This window comes from Wyeomyia smithii, chromosome 3 (assembly GCF_029784165.1).
Source record: "Wyeomyia smithii strain HCP4-BCI-WySm-NY-G18 chromosome 3, ASM2978416v1, whole genome shotgun sequence".
Classification (NCBI taxonomy): Eukaryota; Metazoa; Arthropoda; class Insecta; order Diptera; family Culicidae; genus Wyeomyia; species Wyeomyia smithii.
Window position 1 is genome coordinate 10,285,592 of NC_073696.1, and position 24,897 is coordinate 10,310,488.

General features: G+C 42.0%; 2 protein-coding genes across 5 annotated transcripts in view; both read left to right on the plus strand.

The window, feature by feature from the left end:
• Positions 1–24,897, plus strand: part of LOC129727054 (transcription factor hamlet) — a 251,971-nt gene that overhangs the window by 116,342 nt on the left and 110,732 nt on the right. The gene's annotated exons all lie outside the window — the stretch shown is intronic.
• LOC129726607 (uncharacterized) lies at positions 3,579–6,671 on the plus strand. Its single transcript, XM_055683519.1, has 3 exons — positions 3,579–4,522; positions 4,639–5,197; positions 6,255–6,671. Exons 1-3 carry the CDS (start codon positions 3,579–3,581, stop codon positions 6,669–6,671), a joined length of 1,920 nt encoding a protein of 639 aa, XP_055539494.1.

Genomic DNA, 24,897 nt, shown 5'->3' on the forward strand with positions numbered 1-24,897 from the left:
GAAAAACGGTGGGCCATTTTCCCAGGGAAAACGTTTCCCTGATACCGGGTCCGTATATACCAGATCCCGTTAGGGATCCCATTTTCGAGCCGTCCGTATAAAAATTGACGATGCCAGGTGGAAGATTAGGCCCTCCATTGTTCCACATAGAGCGGTTTGTTTTAATCACTCTATATGGAATATCCATGTTGGACCTAACGTCCATCCAGTCGGAGACTGTGGTTAATAGCGGAGTTAGTTTGAACTCCCTAAGTATGCGAAGGTGGCCGATTTGGTCCCCTTCAAGTATGGTTTTCCTCCTTTGCAACCTTAGAGCGCCAAGCTCTGCTTCCTTTTTCACATGAAGATGTAGAGGTAGTAGGCAAAGCATAGCTTCCATGGCTGCAGTTGGAGTTGTTCGCATAGCGCTGGTAACCGAAAGACATGCAAGTCTTTGAACTTTTTTGAGTTTGGCTTGCGCAGTCACTTCGTTCACCTTAGGCCACCACACTAGGGCAGCATAGGTGATTCTTGGTTGGGCAATGGTCTTGTAAGACCAGAGTGCCAAGTCTGGTTTCAGTCCCCAGGTCTTACCGAAGAGAGTTCTGCAGGCCCAGATCGCTGAGATCGCTTTCTTAGCGGCATGATCCAGTTGTGCAGACCAGTTCAATTTCTTGTCCAGAATAATTCCGAGATATTTGACTTCATTGCTGAAGCCCAGTCTAACTCCACTCAGTATTGGAGGAGTGATGGAGATCGTCCTTCGTCTGCCGAATGGAATTAGGACTGTTTTTAAGGGGTTTATGTTTAGACCCTCCTGTAAACACCATGACATGGTGGTATTCAGAGCCGTTTGCATTCGGCTCGACAGAGTTGCGTCATCTTTACCTCTGACGATGAGGACGATGTCATCGGCGTATCCAATGACCTCGTAACCAAGCTGTGAAAGCTTGTTGAGAAGTGCGTCGACAACTAGTGACCATAACAAGGGCGAGAGAACTCCTCCTTGCGGACACCCCTTGATCACTGACATTGTTACAGACGAATCTCCCAAGGTTGCTGTGATCACTCTGCTAGAGAGCATTGCGTGTATCCAGTTCCTTGAAGTTTGGTCGATTCCCTTATGAGAAAGAGCCGTATGCAAAGGACGTGTTATCGAAGGCCCCTTCGATATCAAGAAAGGCACATAGCGCCGTCTCCTGATAACTTAGGGACTTTTCAATCAACGTCACTAAGCTGTGAAGAGCAGTTTCTGTTGACTTGCCGCTTTGAAAGGCATGTTGGTTCCTGTTCAGCGGGGAGTCTTTAAGAAACTCGTCACGGATATATTTATCCATTATTTTCTCCATCAACTTGAGAAGCGATGAAGTCAGACTTATGGGTCTGAAAGTTTTAGGTAGGGTTTTGTCCTTTCTTCCAACTTTGGGGATAAACACTACCTTCACCTTCAGCCAGTTATCCGGAATATGGCCCAGGATAAAGCTGGCTCTGAAGAGGTTGATGAGTTCGGACATGATAACTGCGGCCGATTTTTGTAGAAAGATGGGTAGTATGCCGTCTGGACCAGGAGACTTCATAGGGTCGAATGAGCTTAGAGCCCAACCTATTGAAGCTTCCGTGAACAGTCGACGGGCCAGCAGGATGGACTCCCGAGACGCCATATGTCTCGAATTGTCCTGCCGCGACCCATCACTATTCAGTTCTTCGGTCTCTGTCGATCCAGGAAAGTGGGTGTTTATAAGAACCTCCAGCGTTTCCTTGGTAGTGACAGTGAGGCATCCATCCTCTTTCCTCACCTGTCCTAAACCGTTAGTATGGTCTTTGGACATCGCCTTTTGGAGCCGCGTAGCTTCCGGCAGAGTTTGGATTCTTTCACAGAAACTAACTCTGGATTTCCGTTTAGCCTTGCGTAGCTCGGCGTTGTATTTAGTGAGGGACGCCCTGTAGTCGTCCCAGTTAGACGTGACTTTTGCCCTGTTGAACAACCGCCTAGTTTCCCGACGAAGGTCACTAAGTTGATCATTCCACCAGGGTACGTCACGGCATACTGACCGCTGTGTTAGTGGACAGTTAGCGTCGAAAGCATCCATGATTCTGTTTTGTAGATCATTTGCTGCCGAATTCAGGTCAACAGAATTTCGAATGTTGCTGTAACTGAAAGTTCGTGAATCGATTAGGCGTTCCTTAAAGGATTCCCAATCTGTATTCTTAGGATTTCTGAACAGCTCTCTTTTCAGAGGGTTAGCCTCTATATTAAAAACGATGTGTCTGTGGTCCGACAAACTAGTTTCATCGGAGACATGCCAATTTTTAATCCTTTCAGAAATAGAGGCGCTACACAGAGTGAGATCAAGGACCTCCTGTCTAATAGCGTTGATAAACGTGGGGTTATTCCCTACATTACATACATTGACATCGTTAGAAGTAAGGTATTCAAGTAGGTACTCACCCCTGGTGTTGGTGTCCGAGCTGCCCCAGATCGTGTGGTGAGCGTTGGCATCGCAGCCGATCAGAAACGGCTTGTTGATGGCCTTGCAGTACCGCACGAGCGCAGCAACTTCGGGTGGCGGTATATCACCTTGGTCGCCCGGGAAGTAGGCCGACGCGACAACCATTTCCTGCTTTCCTCTGGTTGTCGGTACTTCAACCGTGACGGCAACGACGTCGCGTTGGATAAATTCTGTAATAGGTAAAAATTTTAGTTCTCTATTTAGCAGAATTGCAGTCCTTGGTTTGGACTGCGTGTCACAGTAGATTAACCTACCGTTAGGAGCGTTAAGTCCGAGAACTTTGGATTCGTTGATCCACGGCTCCTGGATGAAAGCAGCCGCTAGCTGCTCTTTGGCGAATCTCCTGCAAAGAACACCCGAGGCGCCTTTTGCGTGATGGAGATTCGCTTGCACGCAGCGAAGGCTGCTCACTTTGCAGTGAAGTTGCCGTCTTTGTCCGGATCGGAAGATGATCCTGGTATTGGCTGACGGCTGCCAACAGCGGTTTGGCTGGTTGATGGAAGTTGCTCTTCCTCACTGTTCGGCTTCGGTTGCAGCAGTCGATTGGCAACAGAAGGTCGTCGCGCACACTGTGGCGGTTTTTGACTCCGGGGGTGCGACTTTTCGGTGGTTGATGCTTCACACTCTTGCGAGTCTTCGGCGGAACCGTCCAAGCAGCCGCGGGGTTGCGTTTTTTGGGTGGTGACAGGGCACTCACGGGGGAGCATCCTGCGCGTACCTTCCCAATCGCAGGGTTGCGTTTGGCTGGTTGTGGGGCACTCCCGGAGGAGTTTCCCACGCGAACCTTTAGCCCATTCGCAGGATCGTTTTGCCTGGGTGGTGGCAGAGTACTCCCAGAGGAGTTACCCGCACGTACCTTCCCTGACATTGCGACGGAGTCTTTCCCGCCTGTGACGTTCGGCCTTCCGCTTACCTTTCGGATGCGTGCTTTGCCGAAACCGTAGACCTAGATAGCTACAAGGCATAGATAACTACAAGGCATATACTGCGGAAGAGCAGTTCTGCGAAGATCATTTTTGTCAAACCGTGTCGAGGGACGATGATGGTCGCTTTGTAGTCCGCCTTCCGTTGAAGGAAGATCTGGTGCCAATGCTTGCCTATTCATACACTCCCGCTTTCCGTCGTTTTCTCGCTCTGGAAAAGAGGTTGGCTGCCAATGAAAACATCCGCCAAGAATACTTGCAGTTCATGCAGGAGTATGAAAAACTTGGGCATATGGAGGTGATTTCGCGCGCGGTTAACGGTCCACAGTTTTTCCTCCCACATCATGCTGTTCACCGTCCAGAAAGTACAACCACGAAGACTCGGGTTGTATTTGATGGGTCATGCCGGGGAACAAACAACGTCTCGATCAACGAAGCTCTGGTCGCTGGTCCAACAATTCAACCTGTTTTGTACTCGACGGTTATCAATTTCCGTAAGCCACGCTTTGTTGTGACTGCTGACGTCGAAAAAATGTTCCGACAAATCTGGGTTCATTCAGATGATTGTCGGTTCCAGCAAATTTTATGGAGGTATAATCCAGTAGAACCAATCCAAGTCTACCAACTAAAAACCGTGACATACGGCCTCACCAGCTCACCGTTTCACGCTACGCGAGTTCTCAGCCAATTAGCATTGGAGGATGGAGAACGTTATCCTTTGGCCGTGCCTGTCATTCGACAAGGGACATACGTCGATGATGTTCTGACGGGTCACGATGATTTAAAGACCCTTCAACAAACTTGTGAGCAATTGATTGGACTACTTGCGAATGCCAAATTCGTGTTGCGAAAATGGGCCACCAATGACAGCACAGTATTGATTAAAGTTCCGACAGATTTATGGGACGCCTCAAATCAACTGGAAATCGATCGGACGGCATCCATTAAAACTCTTGGCCTCCTATGGTTACCTAAATCTGATGGGTTCATGTTTAAAATACCCACTCTACATAGCCAATGTGTCATCACAAAAGGAGTAGTTGTTTCCGAGATGTCACGTTTATTTGACCCTATCGGGTTGCTTGGACCCGTCGTGATTAACGCCAAAATGTTTGTGCAAACGCTTTGGGCGAAACACCTTCCATGGGATGCAGAGCTATCCGAAGAATTTAAACAATGATGGTTGACCTATCGTTCTGATATTCAACAATTGTCGATTCTACAAGTCCCAAGAAGAATTGTGGCAAACACTGCTTCTGTGACGCTTCAACCAAAGGTTACGGATGTTGCATTTACATTGTGTTCCCAAACGAAGCCGGTGAGCTTCAAAGCCACCTTCTTACCTCGAAATCTCGCGTAGCCTCGTTACGTGGTCATTCAGTGCCACGATTAAAGCTTAGTGCAGCTCGTCTTGGCAGTCAGCTTGTAGATAAGCTTAAACGAACGACACAGTTCACCGAATCTGCAACCATGTGGACTGACTCAACGATCGTGCTACACTGGATCAAATCGAAATCTAGTAAATGGAAAGTTTTTGTTTCGAATCGTGTGGCTGAAATTCAACGATTGACCAAGGGCCTCGAGTGGAAACACGTCCCAACCAACTTAAACCCTGCTGATAGAATTTCCCGGGGCACTCTGGCGAGCCACATCGTGAAGGACGATTTATGGTGGCATGGACCCAACTTTTTGCGTTCCACGATTGATAATTGGCCTGACCAGCCGATGTCACTTCCAGAAAACCTTCAAGCTTATGAAGAAGCCCAATGTGTGGTGTCACTACATGTTAGTCAGGATGAAAATAATCTCTTTCAGCGCTATTCAGAACTCGCCAAGTTGCTGAGATTCGTTGCTTATTGCTACAGATTCTACAAAAACTGTAGGGCTTCGAGGGAACTACGGATGGTTGGGCCGTTAACTCCAGAAGAGTTTGATTATTCATTGAAAATTCTTATTCGCATCACTCAGCGTTCATCCTTTCCAGCGGAAGTTAGAAGATTCACTAAAGATAAACCATCAACAAATATCGTGAATTCTGGCATGAAATCATCGCTTCTAAACCTAAATCTTTTTATGGACGAATTTGGACTATTAAGAATCGAGGGTCGTCTGCGTTACTCGAATGCTCCATTCGACACTCGCTTTCCTATCCTCTTACCAACCAAACACAAACTCAGCTTGTTGATTGCACGAACAATACACCTCAAAACATTACATGGTGGCCCAACATTGCTACTTGCTACAATGCGTCAACGATATTGGCCGTTAAGAGGACGTGATTTGGCACGCAAGGTAGTTAGTCAATGTATTACTTGCTTCCGGTGTCATCCAAAACCAGCTACACAGATAATGGGCCCGACCTTTTACTTATACGGGAATGGACTACTGTGGACCGTTTTTTGTCCGTCCGTTATATGGGAGAGGAGCGTCGGTAAAAATGTACGTCGGGTTATTTGTATGTTTAGTGGTGAAGGCTGCGCATTTGGAAATCGTTGCCGATCTTTCCTCAGCATCATGCATTAACGCCGTGGAACGTGTTGTCGCGCGTAGTGGCCGTATTACCGAAATACGTCGGGGCGGACCGCGAGCTGCAACAGTCGCGAAATGAGCTTATTAAACAATTGAAGGGAGACCAATGGCGACACCACTGCATTGACAATGGAATCAAATTCCGGTTTATCCCTGCTCGATCATCGCATTTTGGCGGATTATGGGAGGTTGGAATTAAGTCCTTAAACATCACTTTCGTCGTATTATGGGACAAAGGGCCTTCTCGGTGGACCAATTTCACACCGTCGTCACCCAAGTCGAAGCTGTATTAAATTCTCGCCCGCTGTCACAGATGTCCGACTCACCCGACGACTTCAACGTCATAACGCCTGGGCATTTCCTAATCGGGGAATCTTTAGTTTCTATATCTGAACCAGATCTGAGCCACATTAACCCGGGTCATCTTGATCGCCTTCAACACATGAAAAAATCGCTACAGGATCTCTGGGCGCGTTGGTCGCAGGATTACGTCAGTCAATTACACCAGCGCTCCAAATGGAAGAGTCCACAGCCGGATCTGCAGCCGGGACAACTAGTGTTATTGAAAGAGAACTCTCCACCGCTTCAATGGCCTTTAGGGCGTATCATCGAGACAATTCCCAGAAGAGATGGTCATATCAGAGTGGTCGTGGTGAAAACGACCACAGGGAAATATAAACGTGCGATTACGGAAGTTGCAGCTCTCCCCACGAGTCCCGATGAGGTCTAACACTTGATGCGCCACAACGTTTGGATATCAATTGAAACGAAACGTTCAACGGGGGCCAGTATGTTTAAAAATATATCGTCAAAATTTAACTCAATTAATTCTTATCAACCTGCACTAGATTAAGTACACAATTAACACAACCTGTTATCACAGTACTTTGAACCACTCAAATGAACTCAATCTCATATCTCACACTCATCCCCAATACACATCCACTACACCAAACTAGATCTCACGAATTATAATAAAATCAGTTGATAAGCAACCAGTGAACGAATCACTCGCTTTGGTAAAACATTCCAAATTTCCTTCGACGCGTATTCTGCTTCATCGGAGCGGCTTGTTCAGAAAAGAACAAGCATTTTCCCGAACAATCGGTATAACACAGATATTTCTGTACATCCCTGGTCACAGTGCAAACAAAGACTATGCTATCGCAGTCAGATCTCATATACATATTTGCTTCGTACCAAACATCTCAATGCACAGTAGAGAATCGATGGCCATCCGCCTGAATTTTTTTTTACGTCAGCTGTTTCATAATATTTTTCCTTTATTGCTATAACATTCAAGTGCCTAAATCCAAAATGTGGGTGCAATATCATGAGATCTGTTTTTTTTTTATAACTTTTCGAAGTTTGGCATACCGACGTTTTTTGACATGTGTTTAAAAAAAAAATAATTCCTTCGAAAAAGCTTCAATGATAGCTTGGATTTTTTTTGGTGTCAAAGAAAAAGTTGATTCGTAGTTAGTTTGTATGTATTACCTATTTTGTTTTAATTAAAAAAAAAAAAAATTCGCAAAATTTGGTTGGTTTGAGGTGTTGTGCAAAAGCTACGTAATTTGTTTCTGTGAGGAGAACGCCCTGTGGGTAAGGGGCAAAGTGCCAAAATCGTTAATAATTAGGTCACCTGCTTTATGGACGGCCCCAAATAAAAAATGGAATGGAGATTAGTGTTCAGCACCCCAAAATTAAGTAAATACCATATTTTTGTCGCATTTATCCACACCTTTTTTACTTAGCCAGCCTTTGTATTTAGTTGCCTTACTGTGCAATGCTCCGCGGTTCTCCTCACAGATATGAAAAAAGCCTGGCAAAAATTCCATTTAACTCAAAACGGTTGCAGGAAGAACTATTGACTTTCACATTAGAAAGAGATAGCATGATGTCATTCCGTTGGTGCAAACACTGCCGACAACTGAATAGGTATTGGCCGATCTCTCGTTGAGTGAGAATGGGCAATTTCTTGTTCGATCTTTCCGATTATCGACACTAAGAAAACACTTAGGTTTGTAATGTTAAAAATTAATTTCTCATAATGCACGAAAATCAAATTACCCGTACCCGACCAATTGAGAATTTTTCAAACCCGTACCCGACCCGAACCCGAAGCCTTGGTTTTTAAATTACCCGTACCCGACCCGAGCCCGTAAAATATTTTTTTACGTTACCCGAAACCCGACCCGAACCCGTCGGGTACGGGTCGGGTACGGGTTTCGGGTAAAAATACCCGTACCCGACCATCTCTACTTTGCGATCGTTACACGTTCACCGCCGAAAAAAAGCGAGTATCGTTTTATTTTCTTTTTCTCCTCCTCGGATGATTTTAATTTCTCACAATACCTTCTTAGTTACTCGAACGGTTTCGGGTTTGTGGCTCATCTCACGGAAAACGGCTTTTGTTCATCGGTGCCCCCTTTTGCAGCCCAAGACAGAGGAGAAAAACAGGTTGAATAATAATCCTCCGTCGGTTTTCGGTAAGCATCTTAGGCACCGGCTGTGCTCCACAACACAACTCCTTCGCTTCGTTCGGTGGGAACCTGGTGCGCACTGATTCCCGCTAATGGGGTGATACCGAGAGCGATGGTACCTTAAAAGCTTACCTTCTTCCCTCGCTGGAAGAAGATGGATGCCGGACGATAAACGTGACGAAATCGGCGTTAAAAAGAAAGGGATCTCTCTGCGTGAACAATGCGTTGTGGTGATGTGTACATGTTGATGTCTGTCCGTCTCCTGATTTACGTTGCTTATTTATGTATCGATACGCAGCAGCAGCATCAGCCGAGAATCCGGCGACGGAATGCGTACATTCACTTTTCGATCCAAAAAAAAAAAAAATGTGTCGAAGATAATTTCCCCTGGGGCTAGTGCAGAATTCAATAACCTGAAATCGCTCGAAAGACGATAAAATCGATCGTTACCTCGTATGCACTTGGTTTCGGCCAATTTTGTTCGTGTTGAAGTCTTAAAGTTATATAGGGTTTTTTGATTTCGAACAAGTGTTCCTTGCAATCATTTCCACGGTCAGGAAATTAAACTTCGTTTCCTTCTATTTTGATACAGTCATAACCACTCGTTAGTACGTGTGAATTTTGTCCAAATGGCCCGCTTTTTCATATGAGATATCATCAGTCGCGATAGCAAATTTCAGGTGATACATTAACTCAAGGCTGCACACTGGCTCTCATTACTCATGCCGCCCTCGCAGTTGTCCAGCGAATCGCCAAGTATGTGGTGTAGTTATGGTCCAACCTCGGGTAACCTGAGCCGCGCAATCAACATAATCTTTTATTAGCAAAGGCACTTCTGTCGGGGGTCCTCTTTCATCCGTGGAAAAAGGAAAAATGCCCCCAAGGGGCAGAAGTTTTTAGATAAGCAATGCACGAAGCCGCTCTTGAAAATTCCTGCAGTCTAGAGCAACCTTATTTTACCTGTTCATTTGCTTGTGAGGGGGTTATCAACTACTAGAAAATTATGTTATTAAAACAAGTAAATGTACTAATGGGAATTGTATCGATAAATTGTAATTTCTTTTTTATGCTTATTTTAATTTGTTGATCTAAATTATGATGTTTTATATTTTTACCGAACTGATTATTATTAACGGATTCCTAACAAAGATCACCTTTTTGCCATTTACCTGTTAAGCTACAGCTCGCGAACCTGCGCATCCGAACACAATTGACCTCCGACATCTGGTTTCATAAAACATAAATGCTCGCCACTCAATCAGTCAGTGCCGAAAACTCGTCAAACTGTGTTCGAAGCCCATTCACGTAAATTGTTAATTAATATTCATAGCACTTTTCACCGTGGTTCAATAATTCTCAAGTGGACACCTAACAACCCCGATGCTGACCACCAACGGTTCGTGAAGCTACTTGGGAGCTGGCCTTCGTAAAATCAACCGCGCTCAAGTGGGGCAAGAGTACGACAGCGCAAGTGAGCGTGAACACCATTGTTTACAACGAGCCATCCGGTGCCGGGTGGGAAGGATCTCACAAATCAACCTGCTCCGCAACAGGACAGGCTACCCCGCTAGCCTCCCGCTCGTTCGAAGAAGAAAAACGAAACGCACCAAAAATTAGCCGAATTCATTCATTTGTTTAGGACTCATTAATATTTTTGCGCCACATTTCACAAGCGTTTGTTTTATTGCTTTCCGGGGCCCCACTCGAGCTCGAACTCGGGAACTCGACCGGGCCTTGTTTATTGGAAGCGCCCGGGTTAATTATGGGTTCCGATTGGTTTGTTGTGAGTGGTTAGCACTTGAGGATTCATTCATCGAAATTTGTTTATCGGTCGCTTGTTGAGTAACATCGAGGGAGCCACAAAAAAAAACTCCCAAATCGAAGAATATGCAAATAAGCGGCCAGTTGGTTGATGGAAAAAATCAGCAAACAATTTTTCACGCAGTTTTTTTCTATAAATAAACTAAGAAAAAAAAACCCCTGAAGAGAACCTAAAGTGTTAGTAGGTAAAAGCTCAAACGTTAACCTCTCATAAATCGTGATTTACATCCGTTTCAGCCAATACGTTAGGGGAAGTGCTTTCCAGATGCAACCGTCCTGGATTGAAGCATGCAATTTCGTCCCATTTCGGTGTGCGGATTCCCGCGGCCATCCGTGCCGACCATCCTCATTTCATGCATCATTTAACGATGGACGTGCGCGCGTTCACTAGGCGTTTCTAACTCCGCGCGATCAAATCGATTCGATGCAGGCCTCGCCTTCCTCTCGGTGCAGGCTGCAGGCGTTGGTTGGCTGAGCTAAGCATGTACGATTCAGGCGTGATTCCTCCGGTGGCGATAGTGTGGAGATTGCAGATTAGCCCAACTGCAACTGCCGCAATCAAACCGGGCTGTGGTTTGGTGGCAGCTGCCTTCCCCCGCACGGCACCTAAATTGATCGGCTGCTGTTCGTCTTTCCGTCCGAGGTCCGATTGCCTATGGGTCATCAGCGTCGTCGTCGTCGTCGCTTTGGTTTTGATTGCATTGTTCTACTTGCGGGCTTGTGTGGCCGCATTTGGACTCGAAGCTTCTGCTTCTTACTTCTTGCAGCAGCAGCAACAGCATAAGTGCAATTTCCACTCTATTTTCAATTTCCACATCCCCTAGAGGGACGAAACTAGCGGACGTAGAGATCTGTGCTAGATTGTGGCAGGCCGACTTTTCTAGGGCATCTTCACCGCGGTCAGAACATGTGGTTGGCGAGCGGTTTTTTTACACTCCGAAACAAGTTTTCCCAGAAGTGTGGCATTGTTGTACACTGCTGCAAGGTTGAAGTTGTGCTGCAATTTTTGCAGCTTTCAAGCTATTAGAACTAGAACAATCTTGAGAACTGGCGGCGTCTAGATCATGCATGGGTGTTGGGCAACTTCCGTTGTTGTTTTGATATGGATGCTGAGTGTTGAAACTGATTTCGACAAAGTGCGGCACGTTTGCGGACTTGAAACGATATAATGATAGTGGCCCACGGAGAGGAATTGTTCAAATCCGATGTTTCGAGAACAGTTTCATTGTTGCAAAGTTGTGTTGATTGAGGAACCGAATTGTTGCAGAAAAGAGAGATCATCTGCCGTAATAGGTCTCAGGCAATTAATGTTAGCAGTAATGTTGCCTGAATTTCGTTTCATGCCGCTTATTTATTTAACGCACATTTGCGTTAATTTTCGAAAGGCCTGGATTTAACCGATTCAAAGATTTGCTAGCACAGCGGCGTAACAATTACCCAAGCGTGCTTGAACGATAATAGAAAATTGAGGCGATACGTGTCGAATAATACACAACAGATAAACTGGAAAACAATGATTTCAAACTTTTTTTTTGGTTATGAAGTGAAGCTAACACTATTTTCCATATTTTTTTCCAAAATCAGATCGTTTTGAATGGGATTTTCGCATAAATAAAATAATAAGAATATTGTTTTATTAAGATTGATAAATTTCAGTCAATTTTTCATATACTTGTCTTAAATTAGGTCGATTTTAAAAATAATTAATTCATTTTTAATGCAATAAGCAGTCAAATATAAGTTGAAAGATTTATAGTCAAAATGAACAAAAAAATTCGTAGCACAGTCTGATGGGGATCACAATATTTTAAATAATAAATATACAGCAGAAAAATAGTCAAAAATGATTCAGTGAATGAAAAAATTAATAAATTTGAATCCTTATCAAAAAAAGGTGAAAAAGGTTATTAGTGCCCTAAAAAAATGCTCAGAAGAAAAACTCGAAACCAGTTTTAGTCACTTCGTCATAAGGTAAAGCCTAAATCTGAAGCAGATTAAAATATTAAACGTTCAAAAATTTTGGAAGCTGATAGGAAGTATCCGAGGAATTAAACAGAAGAGAACCAAAAAAAAGTAGAGAAGGAGAGAGAGAAAGCCATAACAAAGAAAAAGAGAAAATTGAAAAATAAAATGAAAAAGATAGAAAGATAAAAAAGAAATAGTAAAGTATAAGAGAAGCAGAGCGCAGAGTAAAACCAAGGAGAGAGAAAAAAGAAGAAAAAAGTGAGAAGAAGAGAAAAAGGAAAAAGAAATGGAAAAAAGAAGAAAAACAAAGACAGGAACAGAAAGAGACAGAGGGATAGGAAGAAAAAAGAAAAAAGCAAAGGAAAAAGAAAGAGAAAGATAAAGAAGCCAAACAAGAGACAGAGAAGTAAAGGAGATAGAGAAAGAGATGGAGAAAAAGATAGAGAAGGAAATATAGAAGGATATGGAAAATAGAGAAAATTAAAAATAAAAGTGTGAGTGGTTCTACGTGCATTAAAAAGACTTTCGAGAAAATAATTGAACCAAACTAAAGCGAAAATGGAACAGAATATAAAGATCAAACAGAAGAAAGCATGTAACAAAATTATCGAGTAGAAAATATAGGCGACATGAGTTGAAAAATACGCAATAAATAAGCTTGCATAAATCAGTGTCTGTTATTTCCTCATGAAGTGAAGCAAAAACTAGAGCAGACTAAAATATCAAACATATAAAAAACCGTTCGAAGCTGATATGAGATATCAAAGGAATCAAGCAGAGAACCAAAAAAGTAGCGGAAGAGAGCAAGCAATATAAAGAAAGAGTAAGTATGTAAAATAATGGAAGACGTAAAGAATGATATGATAAAAAACAAGAAAAAGTAGGTTTTAAAAGAAGAAGAGGGAAGTAGAACGAAGAAGAAAGGGAGAGAAAACGAACGAAGAGAGAAGAAGTGATTTGAGAGAGAAGAAAGGGTAGGAAAAAAGAGTGAAGACGAAGACAGGAACAGAAAAGCAAAAAAAATACAGAAAAAGACAAAAAAAGAAGCAAAGATATGAGAAAAGGGAAAGGGAAAGGAATAGAAAATGCGAAGAGGTGAAGCAAGAGATGGAAAGGCACAAAAGGAAATAAATAGAGTAAGCGACAAGAAAAGAGATAGAGGAAGAGAAAAGGAAAGGTATGAGGAAAGAGATGAAAAAAAATGAGAGTAAAGAGAAAAAGAAAAAGAAGAGAAGAGAAGAGAAAAATGAAAAGAGATAGAGAAAGAGGTAAATAAATAGATGAAGCAGAGGAATAAAGAATTACATAGAGAAAAAGATAAAGGAAATGACAAAACAAAATATAAAGAAATTGATGAAGAAAGAGACAAAGAAAGGGATAAATAAGGAGACAGAGAAAGAGATAAAGGAAGAGATAGAGAAAGAAAAAGGGTAAAAAAAAGGAAAAGAGAGAGAAGTGAATCTAGCGATAGAGAAAAAAAAGGGAAAAAGATGGAGAAAGAAATAAAGAAAGAGATAGAGAAAGCAAAAGAGATAATAAAAGTGATGAAGAAAAATATGAAAAACGTAAAAAAGAAAAATTAAATGAGATAAAAAAGAGGGCAAGAGAACGAAAAAAAATAGAGATAGTGATAGTGATAGAGATAGAGATAGAGATAGAGATAGAGATAGAGATAGAGATAGAGATAGAGATAGAGATAGAGATAGAGATAGAGATAGAGATAGAGATAGAGATAGAGATAGAGATAGAGATAGAGATAGAGATAGAGATAGAGATAGAGATAGAGATAGAGATAGAGATAGAGATAGAGATAGAGATAGAGATAGAGATAGAGATAGAGATAGAGATAGAGATAGAGATAGAGATAGAGATAGAGATAGAGATAGAGATAGAGATAGAGATAGAGATAGAGATAGAGATAGAGATAGAGATAGAGATAGAGATAGAGATAGAGATAGAGATAGAGATAGAGATAGAGATAGAGATAGAGATAGAGATAGAGATAGAGATAGAGATAGAGATAGAGATAGAGATAGAGATAGAGATAGAGATAGAGATAGAGATAGAGATAGAGATAGAGATAGAGATAGAGATAGAGATAGAGATAGAGATAGAGATAGAGATAGAGATAGAGATAGAGATAGAGATAGAGATAGAGATAGAGATAGAGATAGAGATAGAGATAGAGATGGAGGTGGAGGTAGAGATAGAGATAGAGATTGAGATAGAGATAGAGATAGAGATAGAGATAGAGATAGAGATAGAGATAGAGATAGAGATAGAGATAGAGATAGAGGTAGAGGTAGAGATGGAGATGGAGATAGAGATAGAGATAGAGATAGAGATAGAGATAGAGATAGAGATAGAGATAGAGATAGAGATAGAGATAGAGATAGAGATAGAGATAGAGATAGAGATAGAGATAGAGATAGAGATAGAGATAGAGATAGAGATAGAGATAGAGATAGAGATAGAGATAGAGATAGAGATAGAGATAGAGATAGAGATAGAGATAGAGATAGAGATAGAGATAGAGATAGAGATAGAGATAGAGATGGAGATGGAGATGGAGATGGAGGAAGAGAGAGCAAGAAAGATAAAGAGAAAGAAAAAGGAAGAGAGGGAGAGGAAGAGATAGAGAAGAAGAGGAAGAGAGAAAGAGAAAGAGAGAAATAGAAAGAGAAAGAGAGATAAAGAAAGAGAGAGAGAGAGAGAGAGAGAGAGAGAGAGAGAGAAAGAGAAAGAGAAATCCTCTTGGTTATTTTTTTACAAAGAAAGATTGAAAATCGTTTTGCCTTTCTCCTAGAAAGGTATAGCAATCACTGGAAAAACCAAAGGTATAAGAGTGCTCCAAAGTGTCGGATCTCGTATATCAATCGACTTAGTTTGACGAGCTGAACATTTTCTGTATGTGTGTGTGTGTGTGTGTGTGTGTGTGTGTAACGCTGTCCTAATCTCACTCGATTTTCTCAGTGATGGCTGGACCGATTTCAATAAAATTAACTGCAAATGAGAGGTTTAGTTGCCCCATAAGACCCTATTGAATTTCATTGCAATCGGGTTTTTAGTTTAGAGGTTATGTTCAAAAATGTGAAAATCACGAAACATCATTATCTCAGAAACTACTCGACCGATTTTAACAAATTTGGTTTTAAATGAACGAGCTACTTAAGAAACCCTTAACTTTTGAGTTTCATGAAGATTGAACGTCCGGTTCAGAATTTATTTAAAGAAACGTGTTCTGGAGAGTGTTTAATCTCACTCATGTTTCTCAGAAATGGCTGAACCGATTTTCATAAAATTAGTGTCAAATGGAAGGTCCAGTTGCCCCATAAGACCCAATTGATTTGTTTTGCAATCGGGCTATTACTTTGCCTGTTATGTTTAAAAATGTGAAATCCAGCTATGAAAAGGAACATATTCCGAAGACTGCTTAAACTCACTCACTTTTCTCAGAGATGGCTTAATCGATTCCCACGAAATTAGTGTCAAATGAAAGGTCTAGCTGCCTTATAACACCCTATTGAATTTTAATGTAATCGGACTGTAACTTCGTATGTAAAGTACCAGAATGTAAAAATTACGAAACTTCATTATCTCAGAAAGTACACAACCGATTTGAACAATATTGGTATCAAATGAACGGGCTAGTTAAAGGTTAATTGATGAATTTTATATTGATTAAACACGTGGTTCGAAAATTGTTAAAAGAAACATGTTCCGGTGACTTTTCAAATTCACTCGTTTTCCCGAAAATGGCTGGACTAAATTCAATAATCTGAGTGTCAAATGAAAAGTTTGGCTTTCCTATATATTCCCATTTTATTTGACTATAATCGTATTTTTACTCCAACCGTTATGTATTAAATTATAAAAACAACAGAAGTCTATTATCTCAAAGGTCACACGACTTATTTGAACATATCTAATGTCATTTGAACAGGTTGTCATTCAAACTCACGAGTAAGAAATTTCATAGCAATTTGATATGTGGTTCAAAAGTTATGAAAAGAAACGAAATTCAAAGACTATTTAAAACTGTAACTGCTTTGATCAAAACATATGGCCTCAACAAAATTTAAATTTGATATTGTGCTATTCGTACGTTCCCGGTACTGCTCGTGATTGAATTGTTCGAAATAAAGAGTCATTTCTTTTATTTCGCTATTTCTTGAACATTCTCATTACGTCAAATTTCATATTTTATACTTCAATTACCTGTCCATATTTTATACTTCAATCAGTGCCTCCTCAGCTGGTCTTGAGGTACGATGCTGGCCTAACAAGCCATTCGTCGTAGGTTCGAGTCTCGACTCTTAAGGTCAACCTTAAGGTTGGCTGCGAAGTCTGTGTATAGTAAACAGAAGGTCAAGTTCCGAATCGGAATGTAGCACCAAGGCTTTGCTTTTATACTTCAATTACAACATCATTATTTTAGAACCCAAAAAGTGAATACACATTTATTGGATTGAAGCGTTTATGTAAATCTATTTTTACAAATAATAAGTTTGAATGAGAAAGGCTGGGTCTGACCGCTAGGTGGATTAATTTAGATTTTTTTCTGTGGATAGGATAAAAAATATCAGCAAAAAAACAACAAAAAAATTTACAGACTCAGCTTACAAGCACCTAGACCAGAGAAGCCATAAATTAACGGAATTCTATCAAAATTCAGCCCAAAAGAGCTGCGAAAAGCACCAAACGATCAAAAAAGGCCATAAAAAAGAATTCATTCTAAATTTTGCTGTAAATGGTTTCAAAGTTGGAGAAGACTAAAAACAAACTGGTTGTCACAAAAAAAATTATACCTACTCTTCAAACAAAGAAAATAATAGAAACCTCTTTATAGCCAAAACAAAAAAAATATTATCATAAGTTATTTTTCTAAACGCGAGAAAAACAACACAATAGACTCCGAAATCTATATCTAGGGGTAACATACCAGTTACGGCAATACCTAAAAATTGCCCCAGTTATGGCATCGAGTAGTGCCATAATTGGTACCATTGCGCTTATGCGATAAAATCATAACTGGTTCACTTGCCATAACTGGCTCACCTACCCTAAATGACTTCTAGCAAAATGAAATTTTAGGCCAAACAGAAAATAGCCACAAATCCATGAAATTGGTTGAACAAAATTCAGTTCCAATGAAATTGTAAACCAGTCGAAAAAATCAACCGCCGTGAAACGCATATCAGTCCCATCTGCATTCTCGTCGATTTTAAGTTATGATCATCAGTGGTTAGAATCTTAACTACTTTACAAACTAAAAGTTAAAAATAATATAATTTTTTCTGTAAATTCTGCAAAAAATATCAGGTATAACTTATTCTATTGTAATTGCTATGAATTGACTTTTTGTGAAACAAAAGTATCAAAAACATTAAAATCCATCAATTTGAGAAGAAAACAAATTAATATTGGAAGCGTATCATATTTTATTGAATTTAACTTTTCAGTTTTTCTATTGCTGTTTTCTCCGTTCGATGACTTCGCATATGGAACTGATATGCGTTTCACGGCAGTCAAGTGAGAGATAAAAAACAAACAGGATTCAACAGCTGGCTCAATATGTTTAAATGCTTCTGTAGAAGGTGAAATATAAAAAAATTCAAAAAATAACAAATACACCAAATTTAACTCAAAATGCAAAAGAGGCCCCAAAATTCCAAATTTATCTCTAGTGTTGCTGACAACGACTCTAAAAACCAAAATATTCACAAAATCTTTGTCATAGGTCAATGTATTTTTTGGCAGATTTCAATTTTTTCGAAAAGAAAAATCGTGTCCACGTGGACAAAAAGTTAAGCGTCAAATCAAAAAAGAAAATCGAAGTTAAACCAAAAATTAAAGAGAGAAAATTATTTTGATGAAAAAAAAAATTGTGAACCACAGAAAATTGCTTGCCCCAAGAGCTTCAATACTAAACACTGCGATACTTTATTTTCCAAAAGATGATTCATGCAAATTTGTACATTTTCGAAACAAAACTGTTGATATGCCACACAAATCAAGTTTATTAAGCATTATTTGTTTTCTTTATCGGCCAATTATATATGCATATTTTTTGGTTTCTCAAAACCAATAAAAACTCAGTCAGTAAAGAACATCGCGCCGCAGCAAGTTTGTTATACCATCTCAAAAAAAAAAAAAAATGAACAGAAAATCGTGCGGAACGAATAATACGTTGCTTCTGTTTTCGGTAGCCATGAAATTTGAAGCTCATCCATATAATTATACCCCCAAACATGAGCAAACAACACACGGCAACACTTAAATACATCATCACGTTCCTCTTTTCACACGGTTCAGCTGCCATCCCACGAACCATAAAATCGCAATCACACTTTGACCTGTTGCCGGCCGTCACACACTGTACCTACTACAAACGGCGGCTCGGACCCCGTGTGTCACTCCTCTCCGCACACTGGGTGGTCCTTAAAAGGCTTCATGTCGCATCATCACTCGCGCGGGTGACCTCAAGTGAGCGCGAAAGCTTACTGTTATGGTTATTATCGTACTTCTCCGGGGTTGCAGCAGCCGTTATCTAAATTGAATTGAATCGGAGTGCAGGTCAGCTTAATTTGCCTCTAGGAAATGTGTGTGTGTTTGCGGGGCATCGTAAGCATTTTGCACCAGAACGAACGAGAGAGTCCCGCTTTATGGGTGACCTCCACCGTGCCACCTTATTTCTCTCGAATTGAGCTTCGAACTGAGACGAATTTGGCGTATAGAATTATCCAATTATAGTAATCGATTCGAGTTTTTCACCACTTACGAAAAAAAGGTTCTCTCTCGCAGTGGAGTCTCCGTCGTCAACCGCGGTCGCATTGTCACGTCTTCGCTGGCGGTCCGGTGGCTGGCCAACCTGCTGGTTCCATTGGGTTAAAACAGCCGCCTCTCCAGGGGAAAGGTGAACCATGCAAACCCGTCAATTACCATTAAAGTTAATTAATTGAACATTTTTATGGCAGAAAAACATAATACAAATCGTTTAGTCTGCATGAATGACTGAATGTTACATGTGTTCATCATTCCCTCGCTCAGCACTTACGTTCCAATGGGATAATACAGCGAGGGGAAGGGGATTCACAATGCTCGCACTCTTCTCAAGCGGAAAAGCGGTTAGATATACACCTGTAGTACCGGAGCTACCTGAAGATGCGCTACCGCGAAAACGGCACTCGACTCCAGTCCGGCAGGGCGATGGGAATTTCTTCGGACGGTCCTCTTTTTCCCTCGAGTCGAATGAATGGTAGCGTGTGTGTGCGTGTGTGTGGTCGCGCATCCTCCTCTACCTTTCGTGAGCCATTTGTTCGCTCTCCAATCGTCGTCGCGTCGTTGGTGGGGCAGGAAAAAAAGCAACAATGCGTTCACAATGCCCGTATTATCATACAAAATTTCGCTCGCCTCGATTAAATTACATGTTTTTTCATAATTCCGACTAATTGGTATAACACTAATTTAATTCAATTTATATCTCTTTGGTTCGAAGTTGTCCGTTTAAACTTTTTTTTTGCTGCTGCTGCGGCGGATCCGACCACCACAAAGGTCGACAGTACTTTTGGGAACTGTTTTTTTTTGCGCATATTTTTCGATGGATGAAAATTATGTGTTTTCGATTGAAAAATCGTATTTTGTACCTTTTTATGAGCACCTTATTTCTCCGCTGGTGATTGAATAGAAGTGGTTGCGGTTTGACGGAAACCCATCATTAGGGGTCGTATTTTGTGGTTCCGTTGCGAGGATTTGGGAAAACGATGAACGGTGTCGAACGGTTTGGACGACCCGTCGCCACCTACAATGTTTGTTTTCCGAATTTTGCCACATCTTTGATGTTCGACCGAAAGTTATGCAGGTTGAGTTTTGTGAGCGTGTGAAACGTAAAAGTGAAGAGTTTCGGTTAACCCGAAATACAATAACAAAAAATTGGCGTCCTAAAGTGGTATTTTATGTATCGGTCTAATTATGAATAGTCTCACAATCAATCGTAGAGGTTTATGTAGGCATGTGCTGAATTAGGAACTAATTGGGAAGCTTTTAGCATGCGTTCGTACAGAGGCGACCCTCGCCGAGAGCGGTTATGAATGAGCGAATTTTAATGTATTATTTATAACTTCAGCCTGCTGCCGGATTGTCACTCAAAAGTCGAGTGGAATCGATCTGCGATCGAAATCGAAAACGAAATCGAACTGCCGCACGATTGAAAAGTGGAGAAAAATTACCTTTTGCGGATCGAGTTTATGTCATAGTGGAGCGGCGAGTGGATTGGAGCGTGCGCACGCGACGGTGCGGCACGGCGTCATTCATCGGAGACGTAACATGAGATTCACTACTTTTGGGCTCCTCCGGTTGCCAATAGACGGGGCCACAGACCCGACACCGGGGCAGAGATTGAGCTTTGATTTATTTTCTCTAATGAGCGTGATTTGATTTATATCGAGCCAGAGTGCAACAACCTGGCATGGCACGGCTCGGCACGGCACAAGGAGGCACTTCAGTCTAGCAGACGCTCAGGATGGCCTGGCCAAAACTGCGAGTAAGCTGTAGATTGCTATCGGGAAAGGAAATGTCGCTTTTTGCCAGCCCAACCGCCTTGCCATCACAGCACTCGGCACTCGGATCAATCAGCCCTGTCGAGAAGCGGCCGAGCTGCGGCAGCTGAGCAAAGTGCAAGTGCTCCGGAGAATTCCGATCGCGATTGCCGATCCGAATGGAATAATCTGTTTTTCCCAAGAGCTGCCACTAATGACTCAACAAATCAGGAAAGCGTCAAACCACGGCTCGACAGGCGCTTCTGCATCCGAACTGTTGCGTTGAGTTGCGAGCAAACGTTAGCAAACGGTTGCCACATGCAGGGGGTGAATATTATGACTTGGTGGTGTGTCATCTTTGCAGAAAATTACTCTAATGCATCAGAGCGTATCAAAATAGTTGTGTTAATTGGAAAGAAGTGTACTTAATAAAGCCATGACTGAAGTAAATTACTTAGCAAATTTACTATGATTGTCTGTAATTTTGACTATCAACCTTATGTGATAGTTCGGGAATCAATAATTATCCAATTCCAGAAATCAACTTTTTCGAACATCAATAAGTTTTTTTACATATTCTATGTGTAGCCTAAATATTTAGGACGGGCTTTGCGCTAACTCTAGAATTACGAGAGCCTGTCTTATGTCAATGTATTTTTCGCCAAAGATTAGGAAATATGCTCGAATGTGGTTTATCAATTCGATGGTCTTAAGCGATCTATTTCAGTAATAATGATTGGCTTCAGCTTTCGATAATATTCGGTCATTTTAGGTTGTTTTCCAGATATTAGAAGTTCTCAACTTGGATTCTAAAATGGCTTTTGAGGTCGATTTTTGGTTTCTGAAAATAATTACGATTACAGAAATACCCTTGTCACCATCTTGAACTACAAAATGTAGTCTGGAGTGGATTTCCGGTCTTATTCCGGTATCATCTTTAACCTGTGCTGACCTGTGTATAGAAACTGGAACAACTACGACAGTATATTACTGAGATGTTAGAGCTAATTTTAACTAGTTTAATAAATGGATAATGAGAATTAATCGAATTAGGTACTTTAGCACCAATGTGCATAATTTCCACTACGCAGCAGACTATGAATTCGACCTAGCGGGAATGAAGTTCAGCACGAGATGGACGGGACTTTGTCCTTCTCTTGACCTTGTGATTGTCATATATACCTACGGAGAGGACTGATGTAACAAACAAACGGCGCAGCGTAGGTGATAGAATGAGGGAGTTCGAAAAATAGGACGGACTGCGCTATACACTGTTTGTCGGTATACAGACAAACGTTGGGCGCGATCATAGAAAGCACAGAAAAATATTACCAAAGGTAACAAGAAGAAGAAGAAGCCTCATCGTAAGGAGAGCTATACCAGCGAAGTTCAGACTTCCGTGGCTTGAAAAGCTAGCCAAGTACGCTGTGTCCGACGGAACTAAAGCTGTTATGAAATCCACCTGCTCCAAGTACTCCCCCTGCCAAGTATAATTTACAATCGACCCTTTTATCAATGAATTTATGTGACACGGCTCATTACGAATATTGTTTTACGGAGCCAATAGTCTGCCGGATTTGTAATTTAATCGTAGCGATGTTGTGGCTGGCAGCCTTCGGTGTAGTTATTACTGCTGGGATGTTATTCCGCCGTATAGCGTCCTCGTGATCTATGAGATCTCCACGTCATATGGTGTTCTTTATCGTTATCCGCGTTTGTATGCAGAGAAGAATGAAGGGGACCCAAAGTGAACATGTCAAATATGACCTAGCGCCATAGTATGTGGGGCATGACCACAATCTGTGAACCCAATATGACGGAGGTGATTGGACATCACGCAAATGAAATCTCGACCCACTTACAACCCCTTGAACCATGAGTTCGTCGATATTTTGGGGCGAACTTTACCAACTACAATTGTATTCTGACGTACACGTGTAAAGAATTGATTGACGGCGATTGGTCTTTTATAAATTTTATTGTTTGTTATGGCCCACGGAGTGGGACTACTTACTTAATTACTTTACTTTTGAGGCGACAGACCGATTATCGATCCAGTGCCGAATCCAGAATACGTCGCCATGTCTCTCGTTCTTGGGCTGCTATCCTCAAATCGCTCCTAACACCTATTTCGCGTGCATCCTCGTCGAAAGCACACATCCAACAAGTGCGGGGTCTACCCCGAAGTTGACGACCTCTATCGGGATTCCTGCTAAATATAGCCTTCGCTTGATGCTCACCCGGCATTCTCGCTACATTTCCAGCCCACTGAAGCCTGCCGTGTTTTATCCGCTTGACTATATCCGCCGATTCGTATGCCTGGTACACTTCATGGTTCATGCGTCTGCGCCAAACACCATTTCCTAGTTTGCCGCCAAGGATTGAACGCAAAATTCTACGCTCAAAAACACCAAGAGCTCGCAGATCAGCCTCTTTCAGCGTCCACAATTCATGGCCGTAGAGAGCCAGCCAATTCGTCGACTACTTCAAATGTTTCCCCATCTAGCACCACCGAAGCACCAACCTCCGACGGACTACCACGCACTCTGCCAGCCACCATGTATTTCGTTTTGGCAGAGTTTATGACAAGCCCCAATCTCGCAGCTTTCCTCCTGAGAGGTCCGAAGGCCTGTTCCACTGCTCTACGATTAATACCAATAATGTCGATATCATCCGCAAAACCTAGAAGCATGTGCGACTTCGTAATGATGGTGCCGCTTCTCTGCACACCAGCCCTCCGTATAGCACCTTCCAATGCGATGTTGAACAATAAGTTCGACAGCCAATCACCCTGCTTCAAATCATCTAACGTCACGAAAGGGTCCGATATCTCACCGACTATCCTGACGCTTGATGTAGAACCTTCAAGGGTGGCATTATCAGCCTAATCAGCTTTGTTAGGAAGCCATGTTCGAGCATTATCTGCCATAACTTATTTCTCTTAACTGAATCGTACGCTGCCCAGAAGTCTATGAACAGATGGTGCGTCTGCAAGTTGAATTTCTCGAAATTTATCGAGGATTTGTCGCAAGGTAAACATTTGGTCCGTCGTGGAGCGTCCCCCTCGAAAATCGCATTGGTACTCGGCAACAAAGGTCTCCTGCAACGGCCTCAGTCTGTGGAACAGGATGCGGGAGAGAATTTTGTACACGGTATTGAGAAGAGTTATGCCCCGATAATTGCCACAGTGCAGGCGATGACCTTTTTTGTAGATCGGGCATATAAGACCCTCCAACCAGTCCGAGGGCAATTCTTCATCAGACCACACTCTCAGCATGATCCGATGGATGGCACGATACAGCTGTTCGCTCCCGACTGTGAAGAGTTCGGCGGGAATGCCGTCCTTCCCGTCTGCCTTGCAGTTTCTCAGCTCTTTTACTGATTTCTTCACCTCGTCCATGGATGGTGGATCCACAGCTTGACCATCATTATCAATAGTTAACCAGCTCCTTTCAACTCCACTGTTTCCCTCACCGTTCAACAGGACACTGAAGTGTTCCTTTTAACGCCTGGCCGCCTCTGTTTTATCGGTTATCAGGTTCCCCTCCCTATCGTTGCACATGACAGGGGCTGACACGTTTCGATTCCTGATTCCGTTAACCTTCTTGTAGAAGCTCCTCGCATCGTGCCTGGAGAAGCAACCTTCCGCCTCGGCGAGAACACGGGGAGTACATTGATCGTAAATATTTTCGTTTGGGATTGCAACGGGGCGTTGAAAATCTCGCCCGCGAGGAGGTTGTATTCTTGTGGTGAAAGATCTTGAATCGACTCAACAGCGTCAGTAGTCATCCTTTTGCTTAACTTTCAATCGATATTCCGTGTGAGGTCAAACGGAATATCAATTGATCGCATGCTAGTGAACCCGTTAGTAATTGAATCAATCTAGGCTAATGATCGCTACCGTGGGGATCAAGGATTACGGTCCCTTCGCAGCTGTAAAGATAAAATTTTTATGACGTCCAAGTGCTTTGAATCTATCCTTATGTAAACATAAAGATAGATCCAAAGCACTTGGACGTCATAAAGATTTTAAAACACGTGCCATTTCACTAAAAGCTCAACTCCTTAATTGTATTGTGGTTCGCCATGCGACGACTTCGATGCCTGGATACGAGAGGATGTCAATAAGGTAGAAAAAATGACACTTCTC